Source organism: Diabrotica undecimpunctata, chromosome 9, assembly GCF_040954645.1.
Source record: "Diabrotica undecimpunctata isolate CICGRU chromosome 9, icDiaUnde3, whole genome shotgun sequence".
Taxonomy (NCBI): domain Eukaryota; kingdom Metazoa; phylum Arthropoda; class Insecta; order Coleoptera; family Chrysomelidae; genus Diabrotica; species Diabrotica undecimpunctata.
Window position 1 is genome coordinate 134,860,440 of NC_092811.1, and position 23,637 is coordinate 134,884,076.

General features: G+C 31.0%; 1 protein-coding gene across 1 annotated transcript; it reads left to right on the forward strand.

Moving 5' to 3' along the window:
- Positions 1–886: 886 nt before the first annotated feature.
- On the forward strand, positions 887–9,553 carry tap (Basic helix-loop-helix neural transcription factor tap). Its single transcript, XM_072543482.1, has 2 exons — positions 887–992; positions 4,905–9,553. The coding sequence occupies exon 2, from the start codon at positions 4,906–4,908 to the stop codon at positions 5,878–5,880; it is 975 nt and encodes a 324-aa protein (XP_072399583.1). The 5' UTR covers positions 887–992; position 4,905; the 3' UTR covers positions 5,881–9,553.
- The last annotated feature ends 14,084 nt before the right edge of the window (positions 9,554–23,637 follow it).

Sequence of the window (23,637 nt, forward strand, 5' to 3'; positions counted from 1 at the left end):
CAAATTTAGCAGGTTCTGAAAAAATAGTTCCGTGAAAGAGTCAGGTGATCTATAAATGCAAAGAATGTATAGATTCAGATTCTTATTATAATCATTAGAATACAACAATCCATCTACTGGAACAACACAATAAAAGCAACAGTAGAAGAAAAACTAACTGACCCAACTGAAGCTGACAATGGAATGAGATATGATGATTTCTTGAATCTACTACTGAAGATCTACATTAGAATCTGCATTAGAAAGATCAAGTGAGATCTTGTAATGTAAATCAATTAGAGAGAACAAAAAAAATATGCTATAAACAACGGAGATGAAAACCCTTAGAAAAATCGGTGTTAAGATACTATGGAATCGAGCTACCTATACATATCTACGCAAAAAGAAGAAGAAGAAGAATATCTTATTCATTTTATATTAAAACAACTTTATATTCACTATTCTATTCTAAATATATAATAACATTAAGCCAACAGAACCTTTATAAAAAAATTCTTTTGTGTCTTATATATCTAATTTTTAACATTATTCGTAAATATATCATACATATTTTGCGCCATTTTTTGCTATCATTATTTAAGCGAGATATGTAGAAGAGAATTGAATATACATCATAAAACAAGTGCATATTGGAAAAACTGCGAGAAACTTAAAATAACGTACACTGAATCACAAGAGATACGTTAAAAACAAAAAGAGAAGATTCACATTCTATTTTTTCTCCTTTCTCCTATTTTCTTGTACTGGTACTTACGACTACAAATATAGAGGGTGTCGATGAAATCACCTCTACCAGAAATGGCCCTTTAGGCCGAAATTGTGGAGGGGCCCAAGCCCTACATTCGCTCATATAAATTCGTGCACCCTTCTTAATGGATTTAGTTCAGTTTGTACATTGGTGTAAAGGTGTAATGGGTGGGTTAGAGTGTCGCTAGTCCGACTGTTACGTGGTGGTGTGCAATTTTCTAGTTTTTATGAAAAATAGTCGTGACGTAAGTAATTGCAAACTTTTTAATCTGTTGTTGTTAAGTCATTAATATTTTTTGTTAAGTTGTATCAGCGTGATTTGTCTTTATTCGGATTTAATATGATTTATATTAAAATTTCAATCAATTTTTATTCTAATTTTTTTTGTATGAGTTTCATAAATGATTTTTTTCTAAAAAAATCAATCAAGCCATGGTTTATGTCATCTGAACTCTTTTTCTTGAGTGTATCATTACCATTCATTTATTTAGCGATCATTTCATTACTATATTTATAATTTTATTGTATTTTTGGTCATTTGTTTTAAACGTTTCTTTGATTTTTGTTTTGTATTTTAGTTTCACTGACTTTTTCGATATGTTTGTTAAGTCTAAAGTTTTATAAAATATATTTTTATAGATTCTGCCATTCATAAGATCTTAGATATTTCTTATTCTTATTTTAAATAATCTTACTACAAATTTCAGTTTTTACCTACTTGTTTTTAAATTTCATTAACTCTGATTTTTAAAGTTTCCTTGCTCTTTTAGAGATCTATCTGCTATATTTTTTTTAATTTTTGTTTTTCTAATATTTCATACTTTCCCAGTCTACAATTTGGTCTGTATTCATTTTGTTTATAATAATTGTCTGAGTAGTCGAAAATGCATTCCTTTTGTTGTTTTATCATTTTCCTTTCATTTGACATTTACAAAACTTTGCTGGAAGGATTTTTTTGTTTACTGTTTTTAGTGTTTTTTTAATATTTCCCTTTTCTTTTTCTTTTTATAACTTCCTCTTTCTCTCTAATATATTTTTTAATATTTTTATTTGCTTTTTGTTAATTTGTGCGTTTTTCTAAGAGCGTTTATAATTTATTTTAAAGGGAATTTTACTTTCTACATTGGGAAAAAAGAAATCTTTTAAATATTATTAAATCCAAATTTATATTATTATAAACAAAAAAAAACTATTACATTTATGGTCATAATTTTTCTCTATTTATTGTTAAGAAGCTTTTGAGAAAGTGTAAAATTTTTTTAAAGCTTTTAGTTGTTTTTCACCATTGCAGAGGGCGCCTTCCAAAAGATTTATTTTAATTTGGGAGACACTTTTCTGCCTTCCTGAAGCATTTCTTTTTTAATTCCAACGGGACTTAATTCATAAGCCTTAAAACTAATTAATAAAGCTTTAAGAAGTTATATATATATAGAAGAATATATATTCAAGGCCCATGCGCGACTTTATAAAAAGGTCGAAAAAACGTCTGTTTTGGAGGTGAATTTACCCCTGTACTAAAAAAATAGGGTTTTTTTTTTTAACTTTTTAGAGGTTTATTTAGTAGTCTTATCTATTCAGTATAAAAAAATGGTTTACTGAGATTGGTGTAGTAGATTTTGAGAAAAACGTCCTACCAATTTTGACAAATTAGTAGGACGCGATTTCGAGAAACACGAGTTAAAAGTATTTTTACTGTATTTTATAGAATAAAATAGCCATATTTAATTGTTTACTTCTAATCAGGTATTCCTTGTGCATATTGGGTGCACTCACTATACAGTAAAAGCTGTAAATGATTTGTCAAAGCTTTTTTTATAACTTTTGATGTCTCGCTGCTCCTTTTATTGGCTTGAGCAATCTTTGTCGATATTTTCCGACAAACTCGTTGCTATTTCTCCAATTTTTATTCTTATCTTCAATTTTGCTGCGTACTGAGTAATTTAGAATTATCGGTAAGATAGTTTCGAAACAAATATCTTACCGATTTTTCTATCAGATGTCGCTAGTGCGTCCATAATGAAGCCATGTTATTGTTGCTTCCTAATAAGACAGAGAAGACTATTTTTTTCACGTTAAGAACGGCTATGAATAACTATTCTGATGAGACTTATTAAGTCGAAATACGTATCAATAGATACATAGACGCTTTGAACGTGAAATCAAATCTTTTCTGTCTTTTTCATTTTAATTTAGAATTGTTTTCTGTAGTAAACTAATAACCTTTGAATTTCCTTTTCATATATTGCTTAAGGCTACAGGCCCTTGGCGTCTAAAAACTCGGTTATTTCCCTCCAATTTTTCGGTCCCTTGCTTTCTCTTTTTAATTTCTCACGCCTATTTCTGACAAGTCTTGCTTTACTACTTCCAACCATTTCTTCTTTGGACGTCTTCTTCGTTTTTTTCGCAATTTCTCCTTCGTTCAATATTGTTTTAACATTTCGATTCTCTGGCATTCGTATAATGTGACCAAGCCATCTAGCTCTTTGGGCTCGTATTTTTGCCGCAATTGCTGGTTTTTCATACATCCTCATTATTTCTTTATTTGTTCTTCTTCTCTAAATATTCTCTGCCATCTTTATTCCTCCGAAGATTTTTCTGAACACCTGTCTTTCCCAGATTTCTACTTTCTTTTCTTCCTTCTGGTTCATAATCCACGTTTCACTGGCATACATCATTGTGTGTCTCATTACTGTCTCGTAGACTCGCAGTTTAGCTGTTCTTGACACATTTTTTACTTTGGGTAATGAATTTAGTGACCCTTCATCACCCGCATACGCTATGTATTCCTGCTATTGAAAATAGTCCTTTGTAGTTTGTGCTCATATTTGATCTTCTTACGATTTGTTATAATACTAGGTTGAATAAGTTCGTTGATAGTGGATCCACTTGTTTTAAACCTTTATTCACTGTAAGCTGTCTTGAAGAACTTCCTTCCATTGTTACCCTATTTATCGTGTTCCTAAGCGTCATTCTCACTAGCCTTATAAGCTTTTCTGGTATTTCTAATGTTCTCATGACCTCATATATTACATATATGTTACATTATAACATCGATCGATTTAAGGAGTCATATGCTTGTTTAAAATCTCTATAATTATTTTATTATTAATTAAATTTACTTTAAATTTAGTGCAAAGACTCTTAAAGTACTATACTTTCATATGGAGTAAAAAACCAAATCTTTTTTTGAAAATACAAGACTTATGTAACCCCTTAATTGTTATAAGCAAACAAGCTAGTTACTAACTTCGTCCCTAATTATCAGGGAGAACTACCTATTTGTTGTTTAAATTTGTGACAAAATGTCTTTTCAAATATTAAAATCTAATTTTTTCCAGGCAATAGAAAAAAGTTATTGTAATTGTTTATAAGTAAAAAATGACATGTTTTGCGATTAAGTTTTGCAATGTTTTTTTACTTTTTTTTTAATTCTTCTGATAGAATAACTCTCTTTCTTGCTTATGCTATCCGTAAAATCATGGTATGTTTATTTTTTTCCTGACTTTTGTTATTGCAAAAAAAGTTGTTTAAAATAAACATATTTAATAACTTTTAAGTGAATTTGATGAATCACTCATTTTTACCACGATACGATCCAGCTTTCCACGCAATATCAAGGTTGTTGGTTCATTTTATACAATAATTATAGTTGAGTCCATGGGACTTCTTCATAAGCTGGATTTATTAAAATTTATTAAAAAAACATAATTCTATATACAATAATATGTACAATGTGTTGATTCAATAGGTAACAGTAAAATTATTTAAAAAATGAAATATTATTTATCTCAAATAATATTATTGCAAGATTTTGAACGTATGTTTTTCGTTTCTCATATTTCATTTTGATCACCTTCAGAATCTGAACTGTCATCTCCAATGTTAATTATTACAGATTCTATATTAATATTACACATGTTTTCTTCTCTAATAAACCACTGTTCGATCAATTTGTTAGTATATACTACACTCTTTGCTCAGGCGACATCGCAACACTTTTGAATTGCTTCCTTCTACATACTTATAACAGGTTCATCTCTATATCCATTGTTAATGCATTAAAGTTGTATAATAAAAAAGTTGAAACTGATCAATTTTTTGTTTTACCTTGGTTTTGTCTTTTGAAAATATATAAAAATATTTTTCTTTTGTTTCAGAATGAGCACCTACGATAGTTCCAAACTCAGCGACTTTTCATACGATGACAGTTGCGACTCTGGATTTGAATACTCCTTCAAATCAGAGTCCTCAGAAATCGTTGATGATCGCAGTGATTACATTGATTTAGATAACGAATTAGCTACGCCGCTAAAAACAAAACTACCAGAGAATTTCAACCGAGAGCTGTACGATAAGTTCAACGCCGCCTTTCACAGTAGCCTTATTGAACGTGTCAAACCACCGTTGCTGTATGAACCCTGGAAATCTTCACCAACCTACGAATCCAACCCTTTCGAAAACGACAGCGAAGAGTTAGAATTCTTTTGTAGACTGCGCAACAACGAAGATAAATGTTCGACCCCAGTCAAAGAGAAGCCGAAACGACGATACGCCACCGGTCGTAATCGAGTATCTCGTGCCAAGAGTCCGACGCAGATAATGAGAATAAAAAAAGTACGAAGACTAAAAGCTAACGATAGAGAAAGGAATAGAATGCACATGCTAAACGAAGCACTTGAACGTCTTCGTTGTGTTTTACCCACATTTCCTGAAGATACTAAGCTCACGAAGATCGAAACGCTCCGTTTCGCTCACAACTACATTTATGCCTTATCGCAAGCTCTGAACGACATCGAAATGTATTCGAATGGCGGTGAAAACATTACTGTAAACGTGGGAAACGTGGTTGTTTCCATCAGCAAAAATGGTAACCCTATAACAGCTAAGAATTTAGAACAAAAGTTAAGCCAAGCTGTGGTTACCAGTGGTAGCATAACAAATGCTAGTTTCATGCAAGATTACAATCAAGACAGTGACAATTTTGCTACAAATACCTACCAGTATAATTGCAATACCGAACTTCAAACCTACTGTAGTCAACAGCAGTACGATCAATATCCAAACAGTGCAAATTTTGGACATTATAATAACTATCAAATGGGGTACGACTATAATAGTTGTATGAAGGTATAGTGATGCTAGAAATATCATATATATTATAGCTATAATTCTGAGAGTTTTTACAAACGAATTTATAGTTGACTGCATATTTTTGCAAATGTAAGTTTCTATCTCAAGTGGTCATTTACTATTTATTATACACTCCACGAAACAAAATTCAGCCACTAAAAATTTTTGATTAAGTCTGACAATTTATTTGTATTCCGATTTTCAAGATTCTTGCGTCAGATACGACTCTTAATAAGATTTGATCATTTTGAGCAGTATATTTGATTGGTCCGACATTATATTATATTTATTATAACAGACAAACAATAAAGTAAACCAACAAACAACAAACAACTGATTACATATGTTAATTCATAAATTGTAATAATTATTAAAGTCTAAATTTTAATAATATTTTAAATTCCTGCATTTTATAAAGAGTATATAAATGATAGTTTTACACAAAATAAGGTTGTTATTATTTTTATTATTATTACGGAATAAAACAAACGACTTAACTCAACAATATATTAAAGCGAGAGTTGTAACCCAATTAAAAGATAACTGGGCACTTTCAAAGACAGCAAAACATTTTAACATAAGCAGAAAACAGTTTTTCTATTAATAAAAAATGGAGGGAACAAGAAACTCTCGAAAGAAAACAAGGGTCTGGAAAACCAAAACTATACTAAATTTAGGTATGTAAAAATAATATTAATATTTTGTAATATCTCCATCAGCATGAATAACAGCTTGTAGTCTTCGGTACATCTGCGTGAAAGGAACTACGAAATTGTCTTCTTCAGAGAACTCTTCCCAAACCTCTTCCACAGCTTTTCAGCATTTTGAAATATTAAATTACGCCGATACAACCGTTTTATAATAACCCCCCACACATTCTCTTTTGGGTTTAAATCTGGACTGTAGCTGGGCCATGGTAAGGTTTCCATGTTGTTATTCTGGAGCCACTGGTTTATTATATTTGCAGTGTGAACAGGACAATTATCTTGTTGGAGGACAAAATTATTTTCTGGATTCAACTGTGCTACACTGAGAAACATAGCGGATTAAATCTATAATTATCTGGTCTATACACCCCAATTTTGCCCTTTTTAGAAGATTGAAAAATTTTCTCGTCTGTAAATATTACCCTGTCCCAAAAATCTTGATTTTGTAGCTAATGGTTTAAAGAAAATATAGTCTTGATTGCTTGTGGTGTAAGAGCTTGTTTTTTGCTGCAGTTCGGTACCTAAGACGCGATGCTTTAATTCTGTGCCAAGTTGTTGTCTTTCTTCCCGGAAACTGTGACATAATTCTTGCAGTTTTCGTATCTTCAAAAGAATTCTCTTTTAATCTCTCCAAAAGCGTACGATTTTCATGAGCGGTAGATATTTTTGGTCTTCCAGAACATTGCCCTCTTTCGAGGGTTTCTTGTTCTCCCCATCTTTTATTATTATTAAAAACTGTTGTTCTGCTTACGTTAAAATGGTTCGCTACGGCAGATAGTGACCAACCATCTTCTAATTTCGTTACAATTCTTGCTTTTAGTTCTTTGCTGGCATGTGGAGCCATTTTTGATGTTAAACAGAATAAGCCATCTGACAAATTTTAAGATTTGGCAGTGACAGTGACAGTATGTAAATAATAAGTATTTATCTAAAAATTGATGCAAGAATCTTTAAAATCGAAATACAAATAAAAAAGTTATTAATTGTCAAACTTAATCAAAATTTTTATGGGCGGACTTTTGTGTAGGTTAGTGTAAAATATTGAAGTTAAATTCTTTTTTAAAATCATTAATTAAAGTAAAGTAAAAAAGATTATTATGTTACTATTTTGGGTTTCCAAAAGGATGTTTCAAATCTTCTATTATTAATAGACACTTTTTAATATGTATTTGGACTTTTAAATCTTTCAGAAAAATTTCTGCGAAATTATAAGATAGATCATCATCATTCTCTTTAAATTGCTCTATAATTTTCATTGTCAATCTTGGATCATCAGTTGATCTTTTGCTTCTAATCCATCCAGGAATTTGCTAGCTGAATAATTCATTGAAATCTTTGTCTGACACAATCATTTTATCCATCTCAAAATCACTTCTTTAATTTAAATACTAAAATCCATTTTTAATTCTCTCTGCTGCAATTGTTCTAATAACCCAAGCTGTAGAGAAAAAAGCTGTTAGGTTAGGCATACGACTGTCAGATAAAAAGAGGAACGACTGGGTAAGATCCAAAACAAAAGTCGAGGACATAACAACAAAAATTGCCAAACTTAAATGGAGCTTCGCGGGCCACACTGCTAGACAAAAAGACCAACGTTGGAATACTACAATACAATAGTGGAGACCTTACGAAAGTAAACGACCAGGAGGAAGACCAATGATGAGATGGGTTGATGATATTAAAAGAATAGCCGTAACAAATTGGAAATATGTTGCTAAGGATAGAGACCGATGGAAGGAGTTGAGAGAGGTCTATGTCCAAACATGGCCAACAGAAGGCTAGGAAGAAGAAGAAAAAAAAAACAGTTGCATAGCCTTGCATACATCCAAACTGATATTCCGGAATTTCGTTTTTTTTCACGTTTCTAGTTATCTATTACTGTCTCTCATGAGACTGTACTTTGTGTATTGTTAAATATCTTCTGTTTTTGTATACACGTACTAATATATCAATTATGTCTCACTTCAAATAATTCTATTAAACAAACCTGTTAACCAACTTGTTCTTGTCTATTCCTATGTTGTCTTTCTTCCCCATATAATATTAATATAAATATAGTCTTCACCTTGAATTTTTTAAGATTCTTGTTCAGCTTCTTCTTTGTTATTTTAATGAACAATGCTGTTACTGGTTTTCTGTACACTCTGGTAAGTATTCTTTTCGGGCAGATTCATCTAATCTAAATAATATATTTTGCTTTATTTTTTATAATATAGATATATATTTGTATGTTATAAATATCCTAAAATGAGTTGCATGAGACTCTGAAAAAAACACGTTGGGATTGTTGGGATTGTGTAACAATCACTTTTAGCTTTATTTAGTTATTCTCGTCTTTGTTTGCTCTCATACTGCCTGAGTTATTTGATTGGAAGTCTATTTTTTGAAATTGTTCTAATATCGTCACTTCTTCTTCTTAGGGTTCCTGTCCGTTCCGAATGTTGGCGATAATTCTGGCTATGATAACTTTGTTGGTTGCTTTACGAAATAGCTGTGTTGAGGTCTTTCTATACCAAGCTCTCAGGTTAGCAAGCCAGGATATTCTTCTTCATCCTGGGGTCATTTATCTTTCAATTTTACCTTGCAAAATGCATTGGAGTAGCTCATATCTGCCTTGACCAAATCCGCGGTTGACCACGACTCAGTGATCAGCAGGTTATTGAGCTTGACTCCATTTATTGAGATGCCTTCATCAATATCTTTTACAGCCTCTTCAAAAATATGCTCCGAGTACAGATTAAATACGGTTACTTATCCTAAATCGACAAATGTTTGCATTACTTATACTGTCAAGTTTTAGTGCCCATTCTTTAACATTAATTAAATAAAATGTTTTATAGACTACTTGAGTGTGAAACAAACCAAATAAAATCTATGTACCTATTTTTTATACGATCTAGTCGCGGTATTCTAGTCTAAAAATGTGATTTCTTATATTAAATATATTTTTGTATAAAAGAAATTGTATATGCAAATAATATTTTTCAATAAAGAGTTTACTATTTTAATTTTATCGTTTTTTTTACCGTTGAAGTTCATTAAGAGAAGGGTAGTAAGTAGAGATCTATAAAGAACGATTTAAAGATAAGAGAATCATTATAGACAATGGTCAAAACAAAATAAAGGTTTTTCAAAAATTTCTTTCAGCAAATAAACGAAGCTATAGAGAGAAGATTAACAATTATATATAAAAATAAAATATACGAGAAAAAAGACTTAAGATTTTATGGAACTATAAAAGAATAAAAGAAATAAAGTACACTAACAGTAAAATGACAACAAACGCAACAGCTGAGATTTGGTTGGATAAAATAAATTGAACTCTTGAGCTCCTATACCTGTTCCACAATTTTAAATGTTTTCTTTTTTACCTAATCTACATTTTGAAGACAGGTTTATGTCTCACCAATTACAAAAAGCAGTCTTCACTTTCACATTTCACATGCCCAACCTTCAAAATATTATTGAACGATAAAATTTGGATGAATCACATACTTTGGTATTAGTATCTAACATTGACAAATAAGAAACACGGTAATTACTTTAAAAACTCCATTGGCAAGGTAAGAACCGCCTCCTGGAAACTGATTCGTTTAAAATCCAAATAGATAGATAATTAAATAACATTAGGTGACACTTATATTAATACATTTTGTAGGTACGTACTAAAAAGATTATTCGTCCGTTGAGTACTTTTTAAATGTTCTATTTTTATATATTTCGGTAAAGCGAGTCGTCCTATATTATGCTTTTGTTAATTTTGTCTATATTTCTTTTGCTGCGTTTTCAGATAATAAAATAATTTGATACTATATTTGTTATTTTATTCCTAATTTTTTAAAAATTCATCTATCCATTAATTTTTTGTTATTTTGTGTAATTTTTCATCGTCTTTATATGATATCTTTATCTTTCTCATGTGATATTGATCTTTTATTCGTTTAGGAGATTTTGATTTCTAGTTGCTATCTTATTTAGTTCTAGCTGGGTTTCTCCCAGATTTTTATTTCAGATTCTGCATTGAATCATTCTTTTGTTCTTTATGTTTAGTTCCGTCCTAGAACTTCTTCAGCTCTATGCCTCTATGCTATTTTGTATATTTTTCCTTATTTCTTCTGTGTTGTTAACTTTTGTAAATTTTCTTTTTTTTATAATCTTCCCTACTACTCTTTTATGTCCTTTCTGCTTAGTGTATCAAAGTTGCATTGCCTTTTATTTAGAATTTTTAAATTTTACATAATTTTTTTCTTTACAAATTTTCTGCTACTTCGTTATTATATTTTTCTTTTCCTGCTTTTGCACAGCATAAGGATTTTATCATTTCTAGCATTCTCTTATTCATTTCTTTTAGGTTTCCTTATAATTCTGGTTGGTGGTTTTCTTGTGCATTTTTTGTCAGAGTATATTGTATATGTTTATTATTGTCATATTAGCTTGCCTCTTTTATATTGTTACCTCTGATATTGGATTTAATTTGTTGGCTTTAATTCTATGACTTTATTCCTTATTTTATGGTTAGCTATTAATGTTCACCGATTTTTCCTAACAATTTATTTTTAGATTAAAGATTAAAGTTATATTTTCATTCCACATTTTGTGCAGAACCATTGTTTTGTTAATCAAATTTCGTTCTGTTTAGAACTCCTCCGGTTGCTTCCCAAATACTCTTTTTTCCATATTTTTTCTGTGATATTAACTTAAATTTTTGTGTTTTGAAGGTCCTGCAGTACTACTCTTTTATCCCTGTTCGCTGTTGGCTTAATTACAATTAAGGCAAAACATCACAAAACCTGGACTACCAAAGGTATTCGCTTATTAACCGTATCCGCATATGTACTACTGTACATCAAGTTTACTACCAACGTCTCTGTCATTGAATATATCTCCAAGTACAGAGAAACATATCCAAAACTTATCAAAAGTCTGGGAAACTCTAAAAGTGTTGGCAAAAGAAACTTTGTCCATAATAAACGATCTTCAAAATAAAACTAACATAGCTCAAACATTTTTTCTTCCAAACCCTAAAAATCTAAATGAACACTTCGTTATTGTAAGTAAAAATGTAACAACTATTTTGGCACAACAAGATCCCATTTCCTATCTTCCCAATTAAAAAAAGGTCTTAAATTCATTTTTTATAAGACCAGTTGATAAATCTGAACTGATCCAGACAATCAATTGTATCAAGAGCAAATCTTCCTGTAGTACTGATGGACTATTTATAAAAATGTTCTCAAATCTCCCAAAAAATATGTTGTAAGTCCTGGTCTCAGTAATTAATGATTTATTTAAAAAGGGTATATTTGCAGAGTGCCTAAAAATAGCCATTATTATTCCTTTTCATTAGGGTGGTGAAAAGTCAAATGCCTGCAAATATAGACCTATTGTACGACTGGTACAATCCAAAATTATTAAGAAACTTATAAAAGCCAGACTTTGTTTGTAAAAACAACATTTTGCAATCACAAAATCAGTTCGGCTTTTTTCTAATAAATGTACTAGTGATGCTATGTTTTCTGTACTACATAAAGTTTTTTTTGTGACTATGCCAAAGCTTTTGATTGTAAATATCACGGCATTTTAATAAAAAAGGTTCAGTATTGGTCATCCACTTTTCCTTATGTTTATAAATGACATCACTAATTTAAAAATCAATGGAAAAATGTTTGCTCATGATACCAGTATCAGCTGGAGAAACTCTAATATTGCAAGTTTTCATTAAACAATAACTTCTGATCTACTTAAAATAAAAACCTAGACCGACTATAATTTACCCTCTTTTTATGTGGATAAGATAATAGCATTATCCTATAAAGGAGCTCTTCAACCCTTGCTTCTTAATAAAAGCCAGATCAGTATTATTGATTCTGTAAAATTTCTTGGTATCTTTATAGAGAGCAACCTTAAATAATCCCTTCATATTTTTTGCTTTAATCTCATCTTTTAAACACCTAAATGTTTTTCCAGCAAGACCTAATCATGACTGCTCAACCAGAAATTCTACCTTTGATGTTTATTTACCGATCCCGTCCACTGAGTTTGTAAATAAATCTATATTATATTCGGCAAAAAAAACTATACCACCCCCTTTACAACTTAAATCGGCAACATCTTTCCCCAAGTTCCGTAAAATGACAAAAGCCTATCTATCTGAAAGGCAATATATTATTCAGTAGTAGAAGAGTTTCTTAATGAATAACTAAGAAATTATAATACCTTTATGTACAAATAAAGTATTTTTATCTATATTTGCAATAAATTGTTTATTTTATTATCTTTTGTTTTGTGATATTGGCCATTTATGTAATTTCAGTAAATTTTAAATCTTATTTTCTGACTTTTTGTAAGCTTTATCCATAAATTTTCATCGATAATCAAGCATTTTTCTATTCTATCCAAAATGCATCTTTTTGTTTTGCTTTTTTAATTAATGCACAATCTTCTTTCTCTAGAAACTTTCTGCTACTTCGTTATCACATTCTTGTTATCCTGGTTTTGCAACTATTAGCTCTATATCGATTCTAGCAGTCCCTCATACAATTCTGTTGATTTTCGTACGATTCCGTTTGGTCGTTTTCTGAAGCAAATTCTGTCGGACTTTTATGTTTATTATTGTAATGTTGGCATGTTTGATTTATACTTTTATAGACGATATTCCGCCGTTCCTTAATTTTTTGTTACACATAAATACTGTACTATTTTTACCTTGTCTTTTTTTCTCCGAAGATATTTACTATGTAGTTCCCGTTCTTGATGGTTTATTCCTTTTTCTCTCTTACTTTTGCATTTCTTTTGCTAATTCTTCTATTTTTTTGATCTCAGCAATTTATTAGAAAATACTTAAATTGTTTTTTACATCAGAACGTTATTTAAATCACCCAAAAACGCATTTAAACTAAGAGTAAACAAAACGACAGGCTAATTGTCTCCAAATGAAGTGCAAAACTGTAGATACACTGCATCAAATAACAAGCGTTAAAATCTCTACATTCATTCACGATTTGCTTAACAGGTGCTGCTTGCCTGCACGGTGGTTGCTCGCCCCTTTCGCGTATAAACACAACCATTCAATGCCGACCCCTGCGTGGATATAAGGGTCGCATAGTTCTGAGTTTGACTCCGGGGATACTACAGAAAATATTACATCTGAAGTATATTGTTCGCGTGCTCTGCTGCATATTTTCTAGAGTTGCCGTGTACTGTTTAAATTTCATATGCATTTAAAATATGCACGTGGTGCAAGCTTTCAAAAAATCATTTTGTATTGTCTACTACTTTCGAAAATTTTCCTATTAAGTTGTTTTTGCTGTTATTAAAAGTAATAGAAAACTATAACTAAATGCAAAAAAACGTTTATATAATATTCTTTGATCGCAAGAAGGCATATACTTGAATGTCCAGAATTTATGTGGTACAGTACATTCAATCAACTTACACCTCTAAACGGTTAATGGAATTCGCAGAAAACCTTTCGTTTTCAGTAAAAGGCACGGTAAACTGCACTAGAGTTCTCCATAATCTTTATAATTACTTACTTTGTTTAGAATATTTTTGCCTGTATTATCAATAGTAATACCACTAGTGATTCAATTTTCGCGATAAGTCTGTCGATTTACTTCTAAACGAAACTGAGTTGCTTGAAAACACCACGAGTCCGTAGGACGAGTGGTGTTTTCTTTAAGAAACTCAGTTAAGTTTAGAAATAAAAGACAGACTTATAAGCTAAATTTAATCACGAGTGGTATTTTATTAGACTATTTCATGAACAAAGTGATAGGTCAAAAATTCAGTAGAATGAAAGGAAGGAATTTAATAATAATACATTTGATCTAGGTAACCCAAATCTACCCATTTTTTGAATAATTCACAATTAGTCATAATCATGAAATATTTATTATAACTATACTTAAATAATTTGTTATAATTATTTTTTACCTATAACAATAAATAATTTGTACACGAAAAAAATACATTATTCTCGACTATAATTATTATAAACGGTGCAATTGTAAAAATTTTGAATAGTATGACCGTTATTAGGTGGATACAATGTATTGTTGCTATTATTACTTAGTCAGTCTTTTAGAATGAATGCTAGTCTTTCGTTGTTATTTTCTGCATCTAATTTGTAGTTGCGATCCACACAGAACATCATAAATTGTCTCCATATATAAGATTTAGATTTTCTTGTGTTACTCGGTATATTTTCTTCAATGTTTTGGTTTATAACTTCGTTTGAAGTACCACCGAAACGACTCATTTTGACGTATACAGCTACAATAATTTTTTTGGCAAACGTCAAACTTTGCTTTGCGATCGGTATCCATGGTTACGTCGTTGAAAACACGAAGCTGATAGACCAATCAGAATTGAAAGACAGTTGGTGTTTTCGCGATAACACAAGCTGTCTTTGGTTTGTGATTGGTCAGATTATGTGAAAATTTTAAGATGAGTGAAATAGTCAGTTAAAGTTAATTTGTATAAAATAAGGAGCAAAAATTCAAATGGAATTTTAAATATTATTGTTTATTTGGCTAATAATGAATGTATAAATATAATGGTTAACCTGCTGTACAATTATTTTGTAAATAACATTATAATAGTATTGTACTTACTGATTATTTAAATTTATAAATCATCATCATCGTCACTAAATTCACTACCGCTATCATTATGTAAATCTATAATCACTAGATTAATTTCACTAATTTTATTTTTCGGATCCACCACCCTTCTATTATTTTTTCACATTTATTTACAGTTTTTTCCCATATTTCTTGAGTTGCAGTTGCTTCTTGCCGCATTTCGCTAACTGTGTCCTCACTGTATCCACTGCATCTAACATGATTATCATAATACGTTTTACATATACCCTAGATGTGTTCGATGGGATTAAACTGGCAGTAATACGGCGGTAATCGTAGTACTTGATGTCCATAACTTGATACAATTTGGTCAACTATATAAACTGTTGGCTTTTCATTACGTTTCGAAATTTCCAGTAAGTCTGATTTGCGTATTCCAGAAAATTGATATTATTTTTAACTAACCAATTTTTATGGTCGGTACGTTCCATGACTATTTTGGTTGTTTCTTCAAAATTTCCTGATGGTAAGGTGCATTATCTAAAACTATAATTGATGGTTCACTCAGACTAGGTAACAGTTTCTCCTCAAGCAATTTAACAAACATATCTTCATTCATGTTTTCATGGTAATCAGCAGATTTTGATTTTGAAGAAAAAATCAAATGTGCGTTTTCTATAAAGCCTTCTTTCCCTCCTTTATTAAGAATGATGTGTCTTTTGTCTTCGTTATCTGTGTTTTATTGATTTTATGCTGTCGTATTGACAAATTCTTTTATTTCCACCATTTGCAAATATTCATGTCTCATCTAAGTATACGAATGTTGCATTTTCAGATTTAAGTCTAGTATATTCTATCAAAAATTTAATTCTTTTGTGAACTTTAGCAAATTCCTTTTGCATAAAAGTAACCTATTATTTTCTTTTTTGAATTTAAATCCTAAATCTCTCAACACTTCCCAAAGGACTGTAAAGTATCTAAACTGGCATGTTGATTGTGTTCATGCATTCGATATAAAATATTGCGCATATCAAATTTTTTTCAGGTAAGTTAATGCTACTAGAATGTTTATGAGTTGTTTTCTTGTCTTCGTGATACTCAGTCACAGTAAGATCTTCTTGAGAATCTCTGACAGTCTTCATTACAGTTTTTAGCTTACTTTCGCTTATCCCACTTTCAAACAACCACAAAAAACGTTACAAATAAATGGATTAATAATTCATTATTATAATATAATATCATAAGAGAATATACTTCTGTATACAAATAGAAATATAATTTATAAGAAATATTACAGATTGGCAGAGAAAGGAAAATGATAATATTAAAATAATGGCCGAATAGAAAAGTACAATAACCTAAATTGAAATGAAACAGTTCGAATGGTTCGGACATATCGTCAGGATGCACAAAAATAAAATATCACTGCTTCCACAAATCTATAAAATTATTATTTAGCTTTATTTCCTTTAACAAGCGGAAATATATCGATAATAATTCCAATTTCACACCGGCCCTTCTAACTTCTAGCCCCATTGGCTTGTAATATAAATCACAACCCCGAAATGGCAGAAAAGCCAGCGAGAAACGGTAAATCGCAGCTGCCTTGATCGCTAGACCGGAACAACCCCCTTTCTCGGTGTACAGTAGTTGGTCTACTTGCTGCGGGGTAAGATTATTTTTATTTTCCCGAACGGCTATCGTATTTCGGCAGATTGTCAAATAAACTTAAAACAAATTTTAGTGGTTAATAGCCCCAGGATATTCAGGTGGTTGTTTGTTTTTGTATTCGGTTCTAAACAGGGATACAAGTTTGTTCAAGGGATCAATTTGCTGGATCACAAAGGGACAATCAATTAGATGAGGTTATGCATTGTCCAGTTATTTAAGAACATTTATTAATGTTGTTTAATTTATATGAAAGTTAAAGAAGAAGAAGTTTCTTATCTTAGGATATTTTCATGATTTGATTCTAGTACTTATTATGTAGATAGATAGAGAGATACGTTTATTGACAATTTTTACATAGTAAACACTACATGTCATGTTACAATACAAATAAGTCACTTATGTATACATAGGAAATAACTAAATAATAATATAAGAACAGATAATATAACATATACAATGAAAAATAGAAATATAAAAATATAAAAGGAAACAATTCATTTAGGTGTAAAATATACCTATATATAGCTCCTAGTGTGGCCGTTCATAAAAACGGCCACACTAGGAGCTAAAACAAACAAATTCCTGTATACTATAGAAACAGTATTAATATCAATATTTTTGTTTAGATTTAAAAAACAATTATACAGATTATAATCTATTGGTATAATAATTGAGTATGGTATAATGATATGACTTTTGTTTCTTGTACTGTACTGATCTAGATTAGCATGTGTTTTTATATCTTGTATATTATTATGAACAGTTAACAAATTTTCAAATATATATATTGAAGGTAAAGGAAGAATGCCATACTTCTTAACTAAGGGTTTGCAGCTGGCGCGGGAAAATTTTATACGCATAGGACGAGTTTCCCCAAAGAATTATGCAATAAGGCAATTTTACTATGAACCATTCCACAACAAACTGACCTAAGAATATCTCGACTCTCAGAAGTAGCCAATCTGCGCATGATAAAACTCTGTGAGGCAAGCTTCTTACACAATCTTTCAATATGGTGCGAGCAGTTCAACCTTGTATCCATAGTAACACCTATATAGTAACTTTACTGAGTCAGATCGTTTAACTCATCTATCGAAACTGGATTTTCTGCTAGTTTAACTTAAGTTTGTTACAGTTAAACCAGGATTTAGATTTTTCTAATAATTCCTGACTGTAATCAGTTTTACCTCTAGATAATAAGGTTGTGTCATCTGCAAAAAGAACACAATTGGTGATTTCCAACGCACTTGGTAAATCATTTATATATATATCAAGAATAGCAGAGGTCCCAAAACTGATCCTTGTGGTACTCGGATTGAAACTGGTAGGGCATTAGATTTTTAATTATTAAATGCAACAATCTGTGTTCTTTCTTTAAAATATTATTTTTAAAATGTCATGTATGGTAGCCTTTATTCCATAGTACTCCAATTTTATCAATAGTGTTTGAATATCCACACAATCAAAAGCTTTTGTAAACTCACACAATAATCTATTAGTAGGTTCACATGCATCAAGACCGTGAACAATATGTTATATTACTTCTAATAAAGCTTTACTTTTATTGACGTTTCAATTTCCACTTCGGAAAAATTTTTCCGAAGTGGAAATTGAAACGTCAAAGCTTTACTTGTTGAGTATTTTTTCTAAAACCATATTGAGAACTAGATATAATCGATTTGTTATCCAAATAATTTAATAAGCGATCTTTAATTAAGATTTCAAAAATTTTACTTATTATTGGCACTTAGTAATAATAGGTCTGTAATTGTCTGGAGCATTTTTATTTCCTTTTTTATGAAGTGGAATTACTTTTGATATTTTGAATAGATCAGGCCAGTAACCTTCGTTAATACATTTGTTAAATATTAGTGTGAGTGGTTCAATAATTATATCTAGAGATGCCTTAATAATTTTACTGTTAAAACCATAGTAGTTAACACATGAGGAATTTTTTAATTTGTGTATGCATTCTTTCACATCAGATACTACTATTGGGGCCATAAAGAAAGAACTCGACCTTCTAGGTAGCCTGCTAATATACACACACTCAAAAATGTTTTGCATATTATCTGTAACGCCACTGAACGTTTCTCATTTGAAATTTTTTGCACTGACTTTGTGTTGTCTACTAAATTAATGTATTTTATTGCTTGTTTTTTGTTTCTTAATCGTCGTAAAGATTCTCAGTATTCATATGGCGTTTATCAGTTTTCGAAAACCGATATTTGTAAAAATTGGTTTGCGTTTTATTCACTTTGTAGTGAACAATATGAATAGACAAGTGATATCTGAGTTCAACAGAGCTAGAATCGTTACTTTGATTGAGGAAGGCCACACATAAGTCGACGTTGCTGTCCGGGTTGGAGTTAATCAGAGTGATGTGTCTCGGATTGTGAAAAAATATCGAGAGACGAATTCTGTTAGCGATCGTCCAAAAAGCGGAAGAGCCAGAATTGCTACCAATGTCCAAGAACTTTATTTAACATTAACTGCCCAGAGAAACCCCTCTATGACTGTCCCAGCTATTAGAAGAGAGCTCCAGCGAGCTCATAATATTGTAATTTGCGATCAGACTATTAGAAACAGGTTACATTCAGTGAATTTATTTACAAGAAGACCATTATTTGTACCAAAGCTTACGTTAGAGCAGAAAAGGACTCGACTAGAATGGGCCAATGAACATTTTCAACGGCATGACAACAGATGGGGAAACGTATTATTTTCTGATGAAAACAAAATAAGCCTTTTGTCGGATAATCGCCGAATTAGGATTTGGAGGAACCCAAATCGACAGGATAGACTTAACCAAGCTGTCCAAAGAGTCCCATATCAAGGTGACTCCATAATGTTTTGGGGCGGCATCATGCTAAATAATAAAACTCCTTTAATTGCTATTGTTGGTAACATGAATGGACAAATTTATATTGATACCATTCTTAGGCCTGTTGTACGCTTGTGGCGAGGAGCTGTTGGTCCAGAATTTATTTTTATGGACGACAATGCGCCTCCCCATCGTACGAGACATGTGGCAGATTTTTTAGAGACAGAAGATATCGTCAAATTACAATGGCCACCTTGCTCACGGTACCTCAATCCCATTGATCACGGATCGGATATGCTCAAAAGAAAAATTCAGTCCCGGCAGCCACCCTCAAGGACACTACTAGACCTTAGAATAGCAGCGATTGAAGAATGGGGCACCATGGACCAGAACTATATGAATACACTTATAAGAAGCATGGGACATCGCATTCCGTCTTGCATTGATGCAAAAGGTGGAAATACGGCATATTAAGTATTAGTTCCTATATCTGTACAAATGAAAAAAAATATATTTAGAATACATATTATAAATAATAATAATAAATTGTTAATCCTTTAAATTTTGTTTATTGTTTTTTTTTAAACATACAATTTTATACATATAATAAAATATTTTGTTAAAAAAAAAATAGAGGGCACTAGATTTGGTGGATAATTTTGAAAATATTACATTATGCAAAACATTTTTGAGTGTGTGTAGTAGTTTATGTCATGTTTAGAGTTTCCTATTGATTTCGATATAATATCTGATACATTCGTAAAGTATTGGTTAACTTCTCCTGGTGTTAAGTTCAGATTGGACGTAGTAGTTTCCTTATAGGTTTCTTTTTTAACAATACTCCATATTGTCTTACTTTTGTTAGGTGATTTGTGTAGTATGTTTGCATAAACAGTACGTTTTTCAGCTTTTATTATTTGCTTGTATTTCTTTCGCATTTGATAATATTTAATCCAATTGTCAGTAGTATGTGTTTTCCTATAAGATGCTTTACAATCGTAAAGTTGTTTTCTTACATTTCGAAGTTTCTTGCGATTAAACCAATGAATAGCACGTTTTTTGCTATTCACGTTATTTAAAGAAAAACAAATGCTGTATTCTTTATACATATATCCCATAAACAGCTCTGTCATGTTGGTTGAATTACAGTGGATATCGTCAAACACAGTCCAATCTATGAATATAATTTTTTCCACAAAGTTCTTAATATTTTTTTTATTAATTAATCTTTTTTTAGTCTTCTATAATCGTAGACACATTTTTTAAACTACTTATAATAGCAAATATACCTTAATGATCAGATATTACAGGATCGTACACACCTGTATTTAAATTGAGTTCATTAATATTAGTAAATATTTTATCAAATCAAGAGCTCGAAGTAAGTGAAACTCTTATGGGCGCTTATATCAAATGTTTTAAGCCGTACATGGTTAAGAAATGTCGTATTTCACAAACATGCCCTGTGTTTACTTCCATATTTATGTTAATATCCCCAACTATCATTATTTTTTCATAATTTTTGTAGGCAAAGGCAATTAAATCATATAATTTAGCTTTAAAAACAGTGATATCATAACAATGGATCACAAAATCTGTTTAAATCAACAAGCTCAAATTGAACATGTTTAGAACCATAGATAGCTACATCTTCATGTAGTCTACTTTCTTTACAATATGAAGGAAAAAGTTGAACATTGTCTAAGTTTATTCTTTGTAAATTATCAGAGTTTAACAAGTGTTCCGAAACACAAAAAATCTCATACTTATTATCTTTAAAAAATGCATTTAATTTATCTACCTTATTAGTAATACTTTGTAAATTTAAGTGAAATACAGAACATGTTTCGTTAGTAATACTATAGTTATTGTAGTTATTGTTTATGCATGAAGGAACGAAAAAATTCATTAATATATATTCATCAATAGTATTAAGATGATTTGTTAGTTATTCCAGAGATGTATCTGGCGACCAGTTGGTTGTATGATAGTACTTCATAGTTCTCTTTACAGCCGCCTTTAGTACAAATGATCGACTCTATACTATTCTACATACATTTTTTAATTGTGACAGTTTTTGTTTTTCACTGATCAAAAAACTTCAAAATTATTGGTAGATATATGTTTCTTGTAATCATAAAATACTTCTTGTAGTGAATTAATTTAACGATACATCATAGCAAAGACTACGGAACATCCCATGAATTCTATACAAAAGAATTATCGGCGCCCCATTTTTTCATCGAAGCGTCGATAAAACCGTAAAATAAGTCATAAATATCGTTCGACATACATCGAAAAGGGTTTTAACTCTTCTACAACTATTTGAAAGAAATTCGACACGACTGAAAATTTAATGTTTCGAAAAAAATGTTCGATATATATCTCAGAGTATTGCCAGATGTTTTATCCGCAAAAGGGTTGATAAATAACATTAATTTTCCGATAAATTAGGAGATTTATGGGAAAATATGTCAATAAACGAAATAATCAGTATTAAATTTATTGGTTGAAGCATTTGTAGCAGTTTGACTTTTAATATTGTTTTAACTATTTCACTAGACTATTTTTAACTGATAAAACGTCATAGCAACGCCATGTTTCCTAGTGACAAAACTCCTTCCTGTCCGTGATTTCACAGTGACAAAATTATGACATATCCGTCACGAAGGTGTCTGGTAATTCTATTGTTGTCAGTTTGACAAACGTCATTAAGGCGTAATCAATTTTAGACAAATATAATGAATCCAGACGAAAAATCAAGATTTGGGTGCTAGTTAGGTAAAGAAATAAAAACATTGGTTTCAGAAAATGTCCCATTGAACACGCAGAGGTCCAGAAGCTCTATTTGGACCCAATTTACTCATGTACTACCATAGAACTAGCAAAAATTCTCGAGGTTATGCCTTTAACATGAAAAAAGGCAATGGCAAGACTATAAAGCGTCGTTTGTAAAATCAATGTGGAATGCTACAGCAAAAATTGTACAAAAAAAATATTTTACGGATACAGCTTAAAAATCGACCCTTTCACAGAGATATTTTTTAAATATGCAAGATTGGCCAGAGATATCAAGCGGAGGCAGCTTCAAAGTGTCCAAGAAAAAAGAAAATTCGGTTCAAAAGCATTATCCACCGAAGACAACCATTGTGCTATAAAGGTTTTTTCACCTTTGCTCATTTGAACTTGATTGGAGAGGCAATGAGGCCGTAAACTTCAAAATTCACTTTTTCCAGAAGGAATTTGATATTGTGGGAGAATTTACGGGCCGAATTGAATACAACAGCATTTTTTCTTAAACAAATCAAGGCGGTTTTAAAAGTTTGGCAAGCAACGTCCTGGTAAGAAATTCATCAAACGAAAATTTATGACCAGTTACATTATTTTTGAAATTAATGGAAAAAAGGGGACACGTAGCAAAAGCTAACTTTTTGGTGAACAATATTAAGTCGTAGATTAAACTTATAAGTGTATTCTGTTTGCTTTAAGTATATTCTGTCTTTTTGTATTAAAAGCTTGTTTAGATGTGAATAAAATACAGCATTTACTGAAATTTTATAGTAACAACTTTGAATTTCAAGCCAGGTAATGTGCAGCTTAAAAATTAGTCTTGTATAGAACTTCAATCGAACACGTTTAAAAATGGCTCAATTTATGAACATCAGACGTCGAAAATATTATTCTCAACGAAGTGAGTGTCGGGATGGGGAATATCATAATTTATATCGTTTTTCGAGAATTAATGTGGAGTGGTTAGCACCCTTGAAGACACTGGAGAAACAAGGGGAGGAGCATTAAATCCCAGACAAAAAATGCAGATATTTCTTCGATTTTTAAGTGATCCTGGATTTCAAATTGGAGTTGGCAAGGATGAAGGTGTTCATCGAACTAAAATAATTCAAAAATCACATATTTGGTTACGTTTTCCTTTAAATAACATTGCTGAAGCACAACCAGAGTGGAGTGCCAAGTA